Genomic DNA, 18386 nt, shown 5'->3' with positions numbered 1-18386 from the left:
GGGGGGAAGGTAAAGGAACAGATTGCCCAGTCAGAGCCTCCAGAAGGAGCCAGTTCTGTCAAATACTATGATGTTAACCCTGTGAAACTGATTTTGGACTTCTGACTTCCAGAACTGCATTGTTTTAAGCCACTAAGTGTGTGGTGATCTGTTACAGGAGCAGTAAGGAATGAATATATTCTGACATTAATCATTTGGATTTGGATTTATACACATAATTTTGAACTCTTATCTTAGATTCTTATCCATACTGATTATATCTACAATGACACATCATTACACAAAATGAAGTGGATATTTGGCTGTAGAGTTCTGAATCTTGGCTTCAGTACAAATTATGATATGATACACATCTAGCTGTCTAATTTAGAAATTCAGGAATCTCAATTACGTTTATTGAAAGAATGATAGTAGTAGAGTGTAATGACTTTGGGATTCCTTTTAGAAACTGTATTGGTATCACATGTAAAAAATGGGAGATAAAAATTTCTCATTCCTAGATTTTAACCTTATTTAACTCAAGGAGCAAACTAGCGTGGATGTCAAGTGCTTCAGTTTGATCTTTTACGGCAACGAGCACTCAATGTACTAAAAATAGCTGGATGTGGAGGGGTGAGTTATCAGTCCTGGGACTATTTTTCCCAGTGAGATGCTCTGAAAAGTTTCAACCTGTAAATTTCATTGAGCAGCTTAGAAAATTACCGACAATGCAGCAGACCCTTCTATGTCTGAGTTTCTGCCTAACTCTGCCTGGGATCTTGTCTGTAATATGTGTTAATCTGTTTATTGACACATGTAATCAAGATCTCAGGAATCTGATCTCTAAGAACTTGAACTCAATGTTTGTATATGTGCTGTAGGCTCCATGGAGCAACCTTCTAGTAGATCAGGGCAGACACTTCTCTCATTTCCTATCCCATCTCCATGCCCATGAAGGTTTTATTTGCTTCTTTGAAGCCCTTGGCAAGTCCAGTAGAGCTGCATCAACCCTTTCCTAAACACAGGTTAGTGATGATTCTCAGTATCCTCCTCATGGCCATCAGCACTGCTATCCTCATTACAAAAGTTGGCATCTCTAGTATCTTTAGCGAACTTAGCAGTTCACAAAGAGCTTCCATTTGCATGACCTCCTCAGAATGAGACTGATCAAGCTTTGGAGCTGGAAACAAAGCATTTGAGCACTTAATCTCGCAAAGGTTTTATAGAGGAATCAGGGCAACATTATCCTCACACACCTCCCACCACACTGTGTGTTACATAAAGAGTGCTTGATTAAGTGTTTGCAGAACTACCATTTGTGAGTGAGGATACTACATTTCAGAGAAATTCTGTAGTTTTCCCAGTGTCTGATAGGCAGAAAGGGAATTGCAGACACTAGAATGCAGGTCCTCTCATCTATTACCTGAGGGACATATATATATATATATATATATATATATATATATATATATATATGTATATCGTGTCACATGTAAACCCTGGAAATGTTCTCCATGTTGTCTCAGTTGAATAAGAGTTAGGGAAAGGATCAAAAGAAAATGATTTATCAGAAAGTACATATTCATTGACCTTATCTCACCATATGTGAAGAATAAAGAAAGAAATGAAAATTGATGATGTGCCAGCTTTAAAAAAAAAATCAACATCATAATATTATCACTGGTTGTTGACCATTTGTTGTGGAAAAAGAGGAGGGTACTATAGGTCATTTGTACTTTCTTTGTCCATTATTTTTCTCAGTGGGAAGCAGGAGTAAGATTTCCTCTTCTTTGTGAAACTAAAGACAGTTTCGACTAGACCTTAGTTTTCCTCACCAGTGTCATATACAGCTAACCCATCTTGGGTTGATACATATGTAAATTCACACAATTGTTTCTATTTGTAGAGAGAAAAGTTATTGTCAATATAATGTGGCAAGTGCTCTTTTAAAGTCCTCAATCATTCACAGCACATGTGTTTAAATGGCTGAGGACTAAGGAAGGTGTCTTGCTCCCTGTTGGAGACCCAATTCTGCATCCACTGAACACTTGGGTCATTGGGAAGTCAATAATCAGTTGGAAAAACACAGGTGGAATTTAGGGCATTACATACATAGAAGGTTTCCTTGTTTCTACCAAAGATCTTAATTCAGATAGATTTAGGTTGATGAAGTTGCACAGTTCCAGGTGAAAGGAAGCTAATGTTCACTGGACTGTTGTCTCATCAACCCAGTGAAGTAGAAATTATGTCTTTGGTTTTTAAGATGAGAAAACTTAGAGAAGCTAAGGAACTTAATGAAGCAGTATCACTTGAAGTTAAGAGTTGGGGCTTGAGTTTCATTGCCTTGAGTTCTAGTCCCAGTACAACCATTAGCTAGCTACTTGACTTGGGAAGAAAGTTGACTCTCTGATCCTCAGATTCTTTATCAGTCAGATAGGGATGGGATTTGGTCCAGACTAACAGCCTTCAGTTGTTTTGAGGATTAATGGTAGACTACAAATATTCAATCAATTACTATCATCAAAGCAACTGAGGTAGTAAATTTCAGATATGGGGTTCAAAGCTCAAGTGCTTCTAATTGTACCATGTTGCCCTTTGGATGGTGTTCACAAAGGCCAGAATTTGTCACAGTAAGAGGTCTAGGGTTAGAATTTTAAAATGATCTTCCTGGTCAATTTAAATCTGCTATGGAGCAAGTTGCCCACCTAGAGTTGGGGCACCTGTTATGTTTTAAATTGAGCACTCTAAATGGTTACAAGAATATGAGATGGAGACCATCGGTCCCACATAATTTCAGGTTGCAGGACATGGAATGGATATCAAGAGATACAAATGGAATTGGACAAGAGAGAATTTACCTGTCTCTTTAGAAATCAGCTTTGAAGGAGACCAGCCAAGGGTAATTCTGTTATACACACACACATTAATTGAGTACATACTGTGTGGAAAACAGCATGCAGTGAGAAATATGAAGATTTCCATAGAGATGAAGTCTCTGCTATTCTACAGTTCATTTTGGCAGAAGAGCCGGTGACACACCGAGCCCAAATCAAGGCACACTGTGTCATGGATTTAACATGCTCTAAGAATGAGGAAAAGGGAGATTAATAACAGAGACCAGAGGAGGGTAGAGGAAAATTGGTAAGACTCCTTGGAAAAAAAGAAAGGAAGTATTATGTTCCTGCAATCTATTAGGCACTGTAAGAGTTGGTTTTTAAGTTGGGTTTTGAAGGAAGGACACAATTTAATAGTTTGATATAGAAAGAATTGAGAGCCCAAGAGAAAAATAGAAAAAAAAATATGCCGGGGTTGCTAAGAGCAAGAGTTATGATTTATATGGCACATTGTTGCTCGTCATCTTGGGTGAGTCCACATTTTCACATGAAATTTTAATTACAGTCAGTTTCAAGGTTTGCCTTCTTGCCATGATATAATCTAAAATTTCATTCTAAATAATGTTCAAATCATTTTACAATTTTCCTTTTAGTATGCTTTTAATATTTTCGAAACAAGGAAGAGTTATTTTTAAGTAAATACCATATTAATACCAAAATTAATTTTAAAGCCAGGAAATTGTTTCTATAAATATGTTTTAAAATCATCACATAGCTTTGAAAAGTTGTAAGAAATATTGCCTGGATCTAGTTTAAAAAAAAAAAATACTGTCCGAAACAATTTCCCCCTTTCAGCTAGCCTCCTTTACTAAATCATACTAATTTTTAGGAGAGTTTTTTTTTTCAATCTGTCTCCAGTTACTAAGAAACATTTCTCAACAGATTTTTGAAAATAGGAATTTCAATTTTGATTGTCAACAAACTGAATTTTATTTATTGGTTAAATTAAAGCTAATTAGGTAGGTATTCTTTATCCAGTTTTACAGATGTGAAAACCAAAACACAAAGAGGTTCAGAGACTTTTCAAAGCAGTTTAAGACTGTGGATAAGAGCTGGGTGTGAGTTTGGCAGCCCCAAGATCAAATCTTGGCTCCATCACAAAGTAGCTAAATGACCTTGGCAAAGTAGCTGAATCTCAGTCTCCCTTGAAGCCATTTCAACTTACTAGAATTTAGTTATTTAAGGTTTTGTTTTTGTTTTTATTTTTTAAACAGTCCGGCAGATGGTCTACACATCTGAATATTAATTAAATCAGGATGGCGGACTGTATTGACTAAATTCTTCTTCTTCAACAAATCTTTAAGAACTTACCATGAGTCAGGTATTAGTCGGTAGAGATACAAAGATGAGAAAGATATCTTTAGAGACTTTCAAAAAGTTTCCACAAATATTAATATCAAAGCAGCAAAATAGTAGGTAGTGGGCCAACTTGTTCTCTGACATCAAAATTAATCTGGCATGGACCCTATAATGCTCAAATTTCTCTTAAGCTCGTCAATAGATGTTTGGTTTGTAAAGCACTTGAATACTCTGTCAAAACTACTATTTATAAATATATCTTTGCGGCTCTGATAGAAAACTATACAAAAGTCCCTGATGTGTGTTTATTCCAACTTTGCTATTTTTTTATGGGACATTCTTACAGGGCTTAAGGTAAGCCAGTATCCTTCCAGTGAAGAGCTCTGCTTTGGCTGCTCAATATCCTCAAATTACATCTATAAGCAGAATGGTCAAATTCAGAAATTTCAAAAAACACTCTATTTACCTTCAACCTATTCGATTAATTTTGACTTTATTTGATTGTTTGCTTTACCACTTTGCTCTCTAGCCTCCTACCTTCCCGGGAGAATTGGATCATTTTGCTCCTTGACTCTCGAAGAGTGAAGGTCAAACTGTGGTCTGGAGAAGCCTCATCCTGGAGCATTAGCTGCTGGACTGGGTCTATCACACCCCGATCGCAGAACTTATCTGCAAACCTGTGCCACTTCTCAAAGCCACGTTGCAATGAAGTCCTGCAGAGAACACAAGGTTATGCTGCTATAAATTCATGCTTTAACAATTTTATTTTCGGGCGCCTGGGTGGCTCAGTTGGTTAAGCGACTGCCTTCGGCTCGGGTCATGATCCCGGAGTCCCGGGATCTAGTCCCACATCGGGCTCCCAGCTCAGCGGGAAGCCTGCTTCTCCCTCTGACCCTATCCCCTCTCATGCTGTCTCTCTCTCTCTCTCTCTCTCTCAAATAAATAAATAAAATCTTAAAAAAAAATTTTATTTTCAAAGGGTATATTTTATTACTTGTAAAAGCGAAGACATTTTTAATGATTTTCTTGGTTGATATGTATTAGCATATCTACGCCTATGCATAGTATTTCATATTATAAATATTATAAATATTATAAATTTGAACCTGAACTTTTCCCTCCATGCTTCCCTGCACTTACTTTGTACACATCCTTGTCAGAGGAGACGGTCTTCTGCTTCAGACTGTCGGGTCCTTAGGGGCAGATGCATCAAAATCCAGTCAGGATAACAGTCCAATTATTTTTACAAACAGAATTTAATATAATGAATAGTTATAACAGAACGTGTAGAAAGAGACCTCTACACTATCACAACTGTAGCAATGGCAGAAAGCAGCTACCACGCCTACGCTGGAGAGTACAAAGGGAAGAAGTTGGAATTATTAACCCTCAGAAACTCAGAGGTGAGCCCCATGGAGCTAAACCCCAGAACGCAGGGCACACCTGCTAACTGGTGCTGGCATCTCCAAGGTGGGGCGTGATGAGGCTAGTTCTTCAAGCGCTAGGCAAACTTCCAACTGGATTCAGCTGCTGCTACAAGAAAGCACTGCAGGGTGGGGAAGTTTTGCCTGCACGATGCCTTCAGGAATCCCAAGCAGAAAGGAAGCCCCAGAAGGAACAAGCAGAAAGGAGCAAATACCTTCTTCTTTTTCCACTGTTGCGAACTACCCCTAGAGCCCCCTAGTACCAGGACTCAACATACAGCCAGCAGGCAAAGCAGAAACATGGTTTGCAAAGTCCCAGCTCCAGCCTCACAGAGCAGAGTAGGGAAGGGTAGGCTTGGAGATGAGAGACAATAGCCTAATAGTTGGCGCAGCAGGGCACGTGTCTTATAGTCAGCACCTGGCATGGGTCCCGTCCTACGGTATTGAAGAAATGCTCAATTTTTTCAAGTGGGATGGAGATGTGTGGGTAGTTAGATTTAGAACTGTGATTGTAATGGCTAACATCTTAGTTCCTCTTATAAAAAGAGCTGCCTTCATGTAGGAAAAGAACTTGATAGACAACTTTCACTGTAGAAGGAGAGGTCCCAATGGTTACAGTCTCCAAAGAGAGAAAGAGAATTAAACTGTCCCTCATAAGAAGTTAGTGGGAATTGGGGTGGAGTAGGGTGAAGGGCAAAGTAAGCAGCTGGAGAGGTGTGGGGGAGATCAAAGAGACTCAGAGTCAAGGCCAAGCAAACTGTAAGACTAGACTGGATGGCAAAGACAATCCGAGAAAGTCCTGGTAGAGAGATGATAGAAATAGTTTTAAAAATAATAAATATTTAAATTCAATGAAGTAAAGTAAACTCAAATCTTCAAGACATTGGCGTTTGCTTCTCATGCCCTTTACACCTGGAATGGTTGCAAATAAAGGGGGCAGTATGCTTTTATGTTGAGATGATCCTTAAAGTGAACCAGGTCTCTGGGAGCTGGAGTTATAAGCCAGAGATAACTAAGCAACAAAACCTCTATACCTTAGACACCTTCTAAAGCCACAGACTGTAAGTCCCCAGAGAGACGGGGGTGTGAGTCTGTCACAGAACATGGGATAAGGCTATAGAAAATTTCATGAATGCTCAAGGATTAGAGGGGACCCTAGCTTGAGTCCTGGTGACATTTGTTTTGTTAGAATGCACACTAATTTGTTAGAATGCACACTATGAAAACAAAGTGGTTTTGTAAACATTTGGCTGAATGGTTCCATTTTTAGGCAAAGTGTGAGTTCATTAAATTTACACATCATTTGAACAGCTACATGAGCTCCATCCTCCAAGTTTTAGATCGAAGCCTGCATACATATAAACTCAGAATAAAACCTATCTCCCCTATATAAAATAGTTGACATAAAGATAAAGCATCAAGGGAAAGTGTGGTCTGCAAACAGAATTGCACCACATTAAGGAAGTGAAATGGTAGTTCCTTAAGACCACTGGTTAAAATGCTTTTGTAAAGGTGTTGGCTTATGATGTAAAGATGGGAACAGCAAGAAGACAACTTTTTTTTTTTTAAAGATTTTATTTATCTATTTGATAGAGAGAGAGATTGAGAGCAAGCACAAGCAGGAGGAATGGAAGGCAGAGGGAGAAGCAGGCTCCATGACAGGGGACTCGATCCCAGGACCGCGGGATCATGACCTGAGCCGAACGCAGACGCTTAACCAACTGAGCCACCCAGGTGCCCCAAGACAACTGATTTCTAGCTCTAGTGTTTACGAATTTGCTTTTCAAGCAGCTGCTGCCTCAGCTGCCTCCTTGATGAAATAAAATTGCTGCTTTCCAACTCGACTATTCTGTCCTGATGTGACTTATGTGGGGAGTGCTCCAGCTCTGGGGCATTGGGGGGTTTTCTGTTTCCCTGTGCATTACTGTGTATTTATTCAGACAACTGGGAAGGAGATGGGTAAATTTGATAGGCACCAGTGAGATTTTTTTTCCTCAAAGGTTTTATTTATTTTAGAGAGAGATCAAGAGAGAACAGGAGCAGGAGGGGCAGAGGGAGACAGAGAGAGAGAGAATCTCAAGCTGACTCTGAGCTGAGCATGGAGCCCAACGTGGGGCTTAATCCCACGACTCTGAGACCACCACCTGAATCGAAACCAAGTGTCCGATGCCTAACTGCGCCAAGCAGGTGCCCCGGCATCCGCGAGTTTTTTGAGAGAAAAAAAGATAGAGATCTTAACTAATGTTCAAACTTATTTGGGTATCTCTGACGGACGGAGATGGCTGTTAATAAGGTAAACTAAGGGAAAAAAATCTCTTTCAGCCCAGAACCTGAGTGTGATCTGGGGCCCAGCAACATCAGCATTACCTGGTAGCTCATTAGAAATGTATAATCTCAGGCTCTGCTTCACACCTGCTGAATCAGAATCTTTGGAGGTGGGGCCCAGCGGAGTGTGTTTTAAAAACCTCCCCAGGGGGCACCTGGGTGGCTCAGTCCTTAAGCATCTGCCTTTGGCTCAGGTCATGATCCCAGGGTCCTGGGATTGAGCTCAAGTAGGGTTCCCTGCTCAGTGTGGAGCCTGCTTCTCCCTCTCCCACCCCCCCTGCTTGTGTTCCTTCTCTCTCTCTGTCAAATTAAAAAAAAAAAAAAAAACCCTCCTTAGATGATTCACATGCACCTCAACTTTGAGAAGCAATGTTAGCAGACTGATTCGACTTTACATTTTTTCTTTGTAAGGTGGGAGTAACCAGGCCTGAGTCAGCCTGGGGTTCCCTGGCAGGGAAAAAGATGTTTTCCAGTAATAACTGGGAAGAGGGTTCAAAATTTTTGTATATCAAAGAAATAGGATGTTATTTTGTTCTCTAAGCTGGTGAAGTGAGATATATTTGATCATATTTTGATTCTCTGGCTCTCTTGGGTTAAAAATTCAGTCTTATAATTTCAACAATTTTAGTTCTCCGGTGCAACTTATTTAAAAACCCAAATCTCAGTGACCTGTGGTCATTTTTAGAGGTAATCAGGCCTCTGGGATAATAGTTGAGGCATGTTTAATCTTCTGAAAATGTGCATATTCTGGGTAGTTACAGACTTTTGCAATTTTTAAAAATTTAAGCAAAATTTTTACAAGTAATCTCTACATCCAGCATGAGGCTCAACCTCATCACTCCAAGATCAAGAGTCCTATGCTCTGCTGCCTGAGGCCAGCCAGGTGCCCCAGACTTCTGCATTTTTTTGAGAAGAAACGATTTCAGTGTAGACAGGGAAAACACAATACAGGTTTATTTGTACTAGTACAAGTAGTATCTAAAACATTCCTTTTTCTTTCTTTTTTTTTTAAGATTTTGTTTATTTGAGATAGTGAGAGAGAGAACAGGAGCGGGAGAGGGAGAATCAGGCTCCCCACTGAGCAGGGAGCCCAACTCAGGGCTCAATCCCAGGACCCTGGGATCATGACCTGAGCTGAGAGCAGACGCTTAACTGACTGAGCCATCCACGCAGCCCCTAAAACATTCCTCTTGAAAACACTGTCACTACACAAAAAAGATTTGCCAACTAGGAAAAAGGAAAATTATATTACTATTTTGGAAAACTGCATATTATTTTTCATCTGGGAGGAAATGCCTAAGCTAGCAGAATGTATTAGTGCTCATTATCTTGCCTAGTGTCAAGAAGACTTTGAGGCTACTTCAAAACTTCATGCAATGTGAAAGATGAAAAGAGAAAAAGCTAGTAGAAAAAGGAATAAGAGAACACAAGATTTGGGGCGCCTGGCTGGGTCAGTCTGAAGAGCATGTGACTCTTGATTCTGGGGTTGTGAGTTTGAGCCCCACGTTGGGTATAGAGATTACAAAAAAAAAGAGAGTGGGATTTTTTTCTTTAGCAAGCCCTCTTTGTAATTTCAGCCTTTTTGCACTTTCCCATTGCAGTTTTATGGGACAGCAATTCTCACAAAATTCCTCCAGAGTCAAAACTTGAAAGGGACAACTCCTTTCTTCCCACCAGAAGGGTCTGCAGGAAGGGGGTCTTGTCAAAGGCACAGCAGGATGTATGTGGTTCCATCTTCTCTGCAGCTCTTTGCCTTTAAAGTACATTTTAATCAGTCAGTTCTTCACCTCTCCCTCCCCACACTTAAGATGCTACACTGAAAAATAATAATTTATATTTTGTTGAAATGCTAGTTGTACTGGCTGGAGAGATCTTTGAGTAATCTTTCCCCTGGTTATAAAAGTAAAACATGATCGGTGTATACAGACAATCCAAAACAATCGAGATCATATGGAAAACAAGAAAATAAGATGACTTACGATTTCACCAATCTAAAGGTACCACTGTTTATATTTGGTGCATAAACATTTTCTATATGAGTAAGATTTCATGAACATTATTTGTGATGGCTGCATGATATTCCATAGTATATAAATAGCATCACCTATTTAAACATTTCCCTGTGGGGATATAGGTGAATCCCTATAAAATAAATTGCAACAAAATTCATGGCGCCAAATTCTCACTTGAGATGATTTCTTAGGAAGACTACAGCCTCTTCTTTTTAGGCAATAAATGAGGTTGCCCTGTCCTCTCTAGCTAAGAAACATTTTCAAGAGAAGACAGATATTGTTTTCAAGACAAGATTATTTCAGGTAAGTAGTGTTATAGACACATACATTGGAAAAATTGATCTGTACTTTCCTGAGAGAAAACCAAAGCAATATTAGGTTAGAAAATTATAATTCCGTTTTTATTTTTTTTGCTTTGTTAGTATTAGATGCATACATCTGCCTCTCTCTCTCTCTGCTTCTTTCTTTGCTTCCTCCCTCTCCCCTCCCCAACCCTTTCCCCCCCTTTTTCCTTTTCTCATCTGTGGCTTCAATGTTGTGGATCCTTTCTGGAATGAATCTAGCTCAGCTGGGCCTGGACTACAGCTCTCCAGCTCCCTTTTTACTAAGCATTCATCTGCAGTAACAGTAAAAACACGCTGTCTGCGAAGGTGCTGACAGGGCTGGAAGTGGCTCAGATGGGAGAGCTTATTTCAATGCATTTTTAAAATGATGCCACAATAATGAGATCTGTGACTTACAAGCAAAGCCTGGGTGTCTTGTGCACACAAAAGACCTGTTCCTCGTGGCAGGAAACAACTATTTGGATCAAACTAAGCATAATCAAAATATCTTTTTAGCAGTGTTCTTTTAAAAATATTCTCATGAGTCACTAATTTCGCTTCTCTGAATTTTTTGATAATTTTATAAAATCCTTTTTTAATATGGCATTCTCAGTATGGTTCTTCAGTCTAAAGAAATGTTACTATAATAATACAACTATAGTTCTCAGATACTTTATTTTCTGCTTAATGATATATGTGCATATCATGTGACTGCATTGTAGATCATATGAATATATTATAGTTTAAAACTCAGAATTTGAATTTCATGGACCATGCTAAAATTCAATAAAACTACATTTGGATGCAAGGGGGAAAGAGCCAACATGTGGCTTAAATTTTCCTTAAAATACACAGGGGATAGTTAAGGGGGAAAAGTGCTTGGGACAGAGTACATCTGGAGTTTTGCCAAACTCATACCATTTAAACAATGGTTTAAGACTGAACTGAAATCCCAGGCAGATCTCTTCAATCTCCCCTAAAGGGTATAAGGTAGCATTTCAGCTTTGACAGATAAAGTTAATGAAAATACTTTAAATGAGCAAAATGAAAACGTTGGACTTGAAGAAACTGTTTTGCCCTTTGGAATTCAAGGACTTCCCACCTCCACTCGAATCCCCACTCTGCCTTTTTACCTACAAAGAGGTTATCACTGGCTTTTGAAACCCTTTCTTTACTCTCCCATTTCTGATGCCAACCCCACCCCACCCCTGCACCCCCACGCAGAATCGTATCCCCATAGTCCGCTTAACACTACTACCACTTCAAACCCTTGCCACGTCATCCAAGCCTGAATATGCCCCCCAGACCACCTTTTCTGCCCATTTCATAGTCGGGTACGATGAAGAACGGGAATTCTTGTCCAGTGGAGGAACCAAATCCCACCACAATTTACCAGGATCTCTATAATTTTGTGCATATCAGAGATGGTGATTTTGTCAGTGAATGGAATTTAAGGAGAATTGGTGGTTTTGTGAATCAATGCTTTTGTTTGTTTGTTTCCTCCTAAGACGTTCTGTTTCCATACTCTTCTGGAGTCTTTCTGTACTAGTGCCAAGCAGGCAAATGTCACCTTTGAATCCCAGGAGGAGATGTGTTGATCAGCCTTCCAACCCCCCCATACAAAGATGCTTAGAGTTTAGAGTACCCCCGCCAGCTAACTGGCTCTGATTCCTCTGGATGCTACCAGCCCTCTTCCCTGGCTGGACTAATGCCAGTCTACTTAAGGAGATAATTGACCACAAGCCAGCTTGACTGACAGGCTTCCTAAGTGCCAGATACCAACTGTGCCTATTCTGGCCTTTGCAGGAGAGCCTGTTCTCCTAGAGACCACAGCTAAAATAGCTTTGTCCTCCCTCCGCCCTTAGCTCTTGTCTCAGCTTCCCAAGGAAATACAATCAAATGGATGATTCCAAGTTGTTTTCCTCTTACCTTTATTGTAAAGATATCCACACTGAAATCTTTCTCTTCTCTCATTGCTTCTTTCCTTCTTGCTCGGGGTCCTCTGCATTGAGGTAAGTGGAATACAGGCTAAGCAACCTGAAGTTCACGTTCTCTCCTCTAGTACTTAGCATATGAGGAGTGATTTTATTAAACATGTGAACTGAGATGGTCATACATTTTTAAGTGTCTCTACTTGCATCTCACTTCTATCTAGAATTTACTTTCCCTCTATCTCAACCTGTTGCTAGAGAGAGAATACTATGAGATCAGATGAGATCACATGCTCAGTTGAGAGGCTTACCAAAATATTACCATCAATTTATTATTCTTATTACCTTTTGTAGTTCTCTATATACTTTGATTATGACCAGGACATGAAAATACTTTTTTTTTTAAATGGCTTGACCCCTACTGACATGTTTAAAATAAGCACTGAATCTGGTTCCAATGTCTTAGAATGGATGTTTTATGGCACATGGGTATGAAAATCTGATTCTGGTGATGAGCAGTGAGCCTCAGGCCTGGGGTCTTCCCAGTCCTGGTATCTCAGAGGTCTGCCAAGACTAATCCTGCCAGGTTCCTGGTTTGGGAATGGGGTGGTGGTTGCTTAAGGGGATAAAGCCCCACACAATATGGTCAGACGGCAGATCCCATCTTAGTTAAGAGGGGTCTTCAGGATAGTATTACTGTCTGGGGCTTTAATTGGAACCTCCCTTGGGATCAGAGTTTTGGCAGCAAGCTCCCCCCACCCTTGTTTATTTGTATGAATTCCCAGGTTCTTCACTGTCAATGCCATGCATTGCTTCCTTTGGGTACCTGCCTTTGGGTACCTGGATCTCCTCCTGAATAAAAATTTGAGTAGAATCATCTTTAAGTTCACTTGGCCTTCCTTTCTCCTTTTTCTCTTTCCTTCCAGTAAATACAAAACACCCTTGTTTTCCACACACAGGTAGGAGGGGGTTCAAGGGAATTCGTTAAGAGGGTCCAGGAAAACTGTGAGGGTCAATTGCTCATTTCTTGCTGCTGTGGCCCACAGGCTCCTTTCTTCTCGGCCCACAGACCCACCTTAGGCCAGCTCTCTGGATGCTAAAGGACACTTTGGGCTGTGCCCCTTTCCTGGAAGTGGGGCCCTGGGCACTGCTAAAAAAGCACACCTTTTGGGCAGCTGGACCAGAAGGAAGGGGTGTTCTTTTGAACAAACCCCTGGGATCCTGTGTCCCCCTTCTTCCAGCCAATTGACTTACGTACACTAGGGGTCCTGTCCCCAGGACTTTTAGGCACCATCTCACAAAGAAGCCAGACTCAAAAGTCCCTCCAAATCTGTGACCCCCCCATGTCAGTGTCCCCCCTTCTTTTCTCTTTCACCATCATCAGACTAGTGAAGAGGAAAACCCTGCAGAAAACCTTGCAGAGTCTCAAGTTGAAAGAAAGGAAGACACTGGAGTTTCAGCTCTCAAGGAGTTAGTGAGCTAAACTGAGACCTTCCTAGGAGAGAACAAAACTAAGCTGCACGCTGAGATGCGACTTGTAAATAATGGATGTGTGGAAACACCTACTTTAAGATATAGCCAAAATCCCCCATTCCCTCCCTCCACTCAGTGTCATTACTGTGTGCAGGTCATCTTGTTGGCCCCTTTTTTCCCTTCTGATGAAAGGTTAGAGGAAGCTTCCGTTGGGCCTGGCTGGGCAGAGGGAAGTCGGCTCAAGATGGATCCCTGTTCGAGGTTGGAGAGCAGAGAGCCGGCAGTGGCTTCCCCGGCCCTAGCCGGGTCCCCTGCACCGGGCCGGGCCGCCTCGCCCGCTCCCCGCGCAGCTCCGCGGGCGCCGCAGCCTGCAGGTCCTCTCCGGGGAGAGCGGACCGCGGGGCCGGGGGTTCTCGCCCGCCCAGCGCCCTGCGGCTCTGGACCCCAGGCTGCCGCCGCCTCCCGAGGCCCTGCTTGCCGAGGACGCGCTCCCCGAGCGGGCGCGCAACAGGTCCCGCAGGCTTCGGTGGCGGGGCTTGCGCTCCTCGTCAATGTCGGCCGCGGTGGCAGTGGCAGAGACCTGGCACCTACTTCCCGGCCCGGGTCTGCCTTCCAGACTTAAGGGGGCGCCGCAGGGCACCTACCCAAGGGTACCGGAGTCCCCGTTGTGGCCCGCCCTCCGGGCCCGTAGGAAAGGGGAAGGGTGTTGGGTGGTGGTGATGGTGAATAGAAGCGAACCTCAAGTGGGAACCAAAAATTCCCTGTTGCGGGTTTTTGCCAATGCAGTCCCCTGCACGGAGGTGGGCTGGGGCTCAGGAAACCAGCCTAAGGATGGGTGGTATTCCAGGAGGTAATCGCGCCAACGGAGAAAAGGAGCAACGGAGGACGCTTGTCCCTGGTCGTGGCTCTCCAGTGAACTCACCCCTATGAAGCTCTGAAGTTAAGAAATAAAGGGGAGGGGGAGGATCTGTAAAGTCCCTTGACCGCCCAGTGGGCGCTCAGACTGCCGCCTCCTCTCCCGAGAAGCGAAACATCCTCACACGGGCCGCGGCATATCCAGAGAGAAGCTTTAATGGAGAACACCGCGTACAACACCGGCAGACATGAACTTGTCACAAAGTCACAACCCGAACGCGGCGCGGACACAAGCCCAAGGTGACTCAGAGGCAAAGGGCCGCTGCCTCCTCCCTACCCGCCCCCCTTCGTTCCCAAAAGTTTGTTGCGAGTAAAGTGCTATTCCTGGGGCTCCAAAAGGGGGGAAGGGGCAACAGCGGCAAGTTTCTTTTCCAATTGACGAACTGAAACTGAAGAATTCGCCTGAGAGTCGTCGGCGCCCAAACAGCGCTCGGAATACCAAATCGACGGCGGCGCCCCAAAGTGACGGGGTCATTATCCTCTCGAATCTGTCCGGAGGCTGGAAGGCAACCGCCAAGAAACGCTTCTGGAAGCGTGAGGAGCAATACTGTCGGGTGATGTGGCTGGTTTTTCTCGCACTCATGATTAGAGGAAAAAAATCCCATGATGCAAGTGATTTGTTTTCCCCCTTTAAAATCCCAAATGGAACGGATCGTGGGAATTAACATTATTTTGGGACTCCTTAACGGCTCATCCGATTGATACACAAACGAATTGCAGGTAAAAAGCAGCCTTTGTTGTCTCTCTTTGGTTGTGTTTCCCCGAACTTTACTTTCGGAATCTGGCGCTTTGCTCTTTAAGCCGCTGCCATTCTGTTTTGTGCAAACTAATTGCTTTAGCTGTTCCTTCCATCCTTCTCGACCCCCGGGTCAGAGCAAGAAACTGAACTGTTTCCCAAGACTCTTCGCGGAGTTCCTGCTGCCCCCCCCACCCCAGCGACTTTATTCATGGTACCGTGTCCTCGCCATTTAACTGACCAGCAAGATAACGGTACGAAAATGCTCTCTCTTTTCCTTCTTAAATAAAACGAGATTTCCTTAGTGAATAGCAGTTTTGTCTTGGATGTTCACGAGAGGCCGCTGCCCGGGGCGAGAAACTTGGTGGCTGAGGTCTGTTTTAAGCGTCATTCTCTGTTGGATTTCTCCCCGGGAGGTTTAGCTCCTCCAGCTTCTGCTCCCAGGAATGAGGGTCTAAATCCATTTCCAATTTGCCAGCGAATGAGGCTTCCCCAAACTCCTTCGCTCCCTCCCCCCCCCATAACTTATTGACTTACAATATTAATTACAATAGAAACTCTTACCTGAAAACTGCCTTTCATTAATCTGATTGTACAACATAGTATAAACACAGACACCAGAAGTGTTATATTTATTCAGACCACTGGAGAATCCGCTTTCGGGTTTTTATGTTCAAAGACCTTCCTTTGCCGCAAAGGCTCAGGCTCGCCAGGTCTGCCCAGCCTCGGGGAGCCTTCTCCCTCCGGGGCTGTCCAGGGCCGGGAGTCCCTGCACGCCTTCGTCTCCCCCGCCCGCCGTGTCCCCTAGGAGTGCACCAGCACCGAGTGCAGGGAGCTGCCCTTGCTCTCGGCCGCACTCGGGGCGGTGGGCTCCAGCAGGGAGGCGGCAGGCGAGGCCGCGGCCGCGGGGCACACGGTGGACGGCGCCGGCGGCTGTTGCGCGGCCGCGGGGACAGTGAGAGTCGGAGGCAGCGGGGCCACCGGCGGCAGCGAGGGGGTGGGCTTGATGGGCACCGGCACCGCAGGCAGGCTCTGGCTTGCCGAGTGGCACAGGGCCTTGACCGGCACCCCGAAGGCCCCGTACTCAGGGCCCACGGGGACCCCCGCCGCGGCGGCGGCCGCCGCGGCCGCAGCCACCGAATCCATGACGCCCACGTGCGGCCACACGGAGCTAACCACGTTGCCAAGCTGGCCCGGCACGGGGTAACCCAGGTGGTGCATGACGGACGCCAAGGGCAGCCCGCCGGCCTGCAGCACGCCCTTGTAGTCCCGGCCGATGATGTTCTCGATGGCGAACGGGTGCTTGAAGCCCGACGTGGACGCCGCTGCCGCTGCGGCGGCCGCTGAGCCCAACCCGTAGGGCGGGAACTGCGACAGGCGCCCCACGCTGCCCACGGCCGCCGCCGCCGCCGCCGCCGCCGCCGCCGCCACCGCCGCCGCCTCCTGCATCTTGCCCGGGTGGGACGGCGGCTGAGGCTGCGACTGCTGGGGCGGCTGCTGCGGGGACTGCGACGAGAGGTGCGGCGGCGGCTGCGGGGCGAGAGGAGGCTGCTGATGGAAATAATGCACCATGTGCGGCGGTGGCGGCGGGGGCGGCGGCGGCTGGGGCGGGTGGTGGTGGTGGTGGTGGTGGTGCGCGGCCGCGTGGTGGTGGTGGTGGTGGTGGTGGTGCGGGTGGTGCGGGTGGTGGGGGTGAAGGTGCCCTCCGGGCCCGGCGCCCGGCGCGCCCTTGGTGCTTCCCGCGTGCAGGTGTGTGTGTTCCGCGCGCAGCACCTTGAAGCGCTTTCGGCGCCGCAGGAAGCTGCCGTTCTCGAACATGTCGCCGCAGTCGGGATGCAGCGCCCAGAAGCTGCCCTTGCCGGGCTGGTCCGGCCGCCGCGGGATCTTGATGAAGCAGTCGTTGAAGGAGAGGTTGTGGCGCAGGCTGTTCTGCCAACGCTGCGTGTGCTCGCGGTAGTAGGGGAAGCGCTCCATGATGAACTTGTAGATGTCGCTCAGCGGCAGCATCTTCTCGGCCGAGTGCTGGATGGCCATGGCGGTCAGCGAGATGTACGAGTAGGGCGGCTTTTGGTCGCTGTACGAGCTCTTCCCCGGCCGCGGCATCGCCCCCGGCGCCTCCACCGCCCTCCGGCCCCCACTGGACGGCAGTGTCGCTCCGCACCCGGTTGCCGGGGCCTGGCTGTCTCCACTAAGCCCCACTCCGCCCGCCCAGCCCCGCCACCCCGCCCTCTCCGTCCCCAGACCCTCTCGCCGTCTCTCTCCGGCCTTCTGCCAGCTGCCTGGGGGGCTCCGCGCCTGCGGCTCTCTCGGGCCAGCTCAGCTCTCCGCCGCTCGCAACTTCTGGCCCGACGGTGGCCGACCCGCGCGCAGAGTGGCGGGCGGGGCGCGTCAGCTTCCCCGCCACACCCTCCCGGCGGCTTCCCCCAGGTGGTCAGAGACGGAGCGCTGGAACTGGAGGTGGAGAAATCGGCAAGGCCGTGTTCCCTTCCGGCCTCCTTTGCTTTTTTCTCGGTCCGAGGGAAGCGCCGGCCCAGCGGGCTGGGAAGGACAGGACAGGCGGGACTCTGGCCCTTTAAATCCGAGTTGGCGCTCGTGCTCCCGGAGGCCGGGGCGGCGAGACTTGCAGCGCCCAGGAGGCTGCCCCCTGGTCGGGCAGCTAGCCAGCCCGCCGCGGACTTGTGGTTTTCCTGGAGGGGAGCGGCGAGGTAAGGAGAAGGAAGCTCAGCTCCTGGCAGCCCGCGTCTCCCTGTTCTCTGGCCGCTCGCAGCGGAGCCGGGGAGAGAGCTGTAGGCGGTCGTTGGGGGAAAAAGTTTGGTTTCCGCAGCAGCGGCGCGGGCGGGTTGCACGGCGGGGCGGGGGCGCCGGGCGCCGGGCGCACGCTGTGGGCCCGAGGGGGCGGCTGCGAAGGCCGGGAGGATGCGAGGCTGGCCTGGGCCCGCTCCGCGGTGCGCGCCGCAGCTGCCGCCGCTCTCCCGGGCCCGTCTTGAGCTGGAGAGGCGGCGGCGGCGGCTGTGGCAGCGACGCGCTCTCCTGGCTGCGTTTTGTAATGGTCCCCGAGACGCCGGAGACCCCCGC

The 18386-nt window shown here is 46.4% G+C and overlaps 1 protein-coding gene and 1 pseudogene across 1 annotated transcript; both read right to left on the bottom strand.

Annotated features, from left to right (window-relative positions):
* The window catches only part of LOC110579731, a 17740-nt pseudogene extending 12417 nt beyond the window's left edge, over positions 1-5323 (bottom strand).
* A 10792-nt stretch (positions 5324-16115) lies between these two features.
* Positions 16116-17414, bottom strand: FOXB2 (forkhead box B2). The gene has a single exon (XM_021689405.1). It carries the CDS (start codon positions 17412-17414, stop codon positions 16116-16118), a length of 1299 nt encoding a protein of 432 aa, XP_021545080.1.
* Between the last annotated feature and the right edge of the window lie 972 nt (positions 17415-18386).

This window comes from Neomonachus schauinslandi, chromosome 13 (assembly GCF_002201575.2).
Source record: "Neomonachus schauinslandi chromosome 13, ASM220157v2, whole genome shotgun sequence".
Lineage (NCBI taxonomy): Eukaryota > Metazoa > Chordata > Mammalia > Carnivora > Phocidae > Neomonachus > Neomonachus schauinslandi.
Note: the sequence above shows the minus strand (reverse complement) of the source record. Positions and strands in the feature narration are given on the sequence as shown.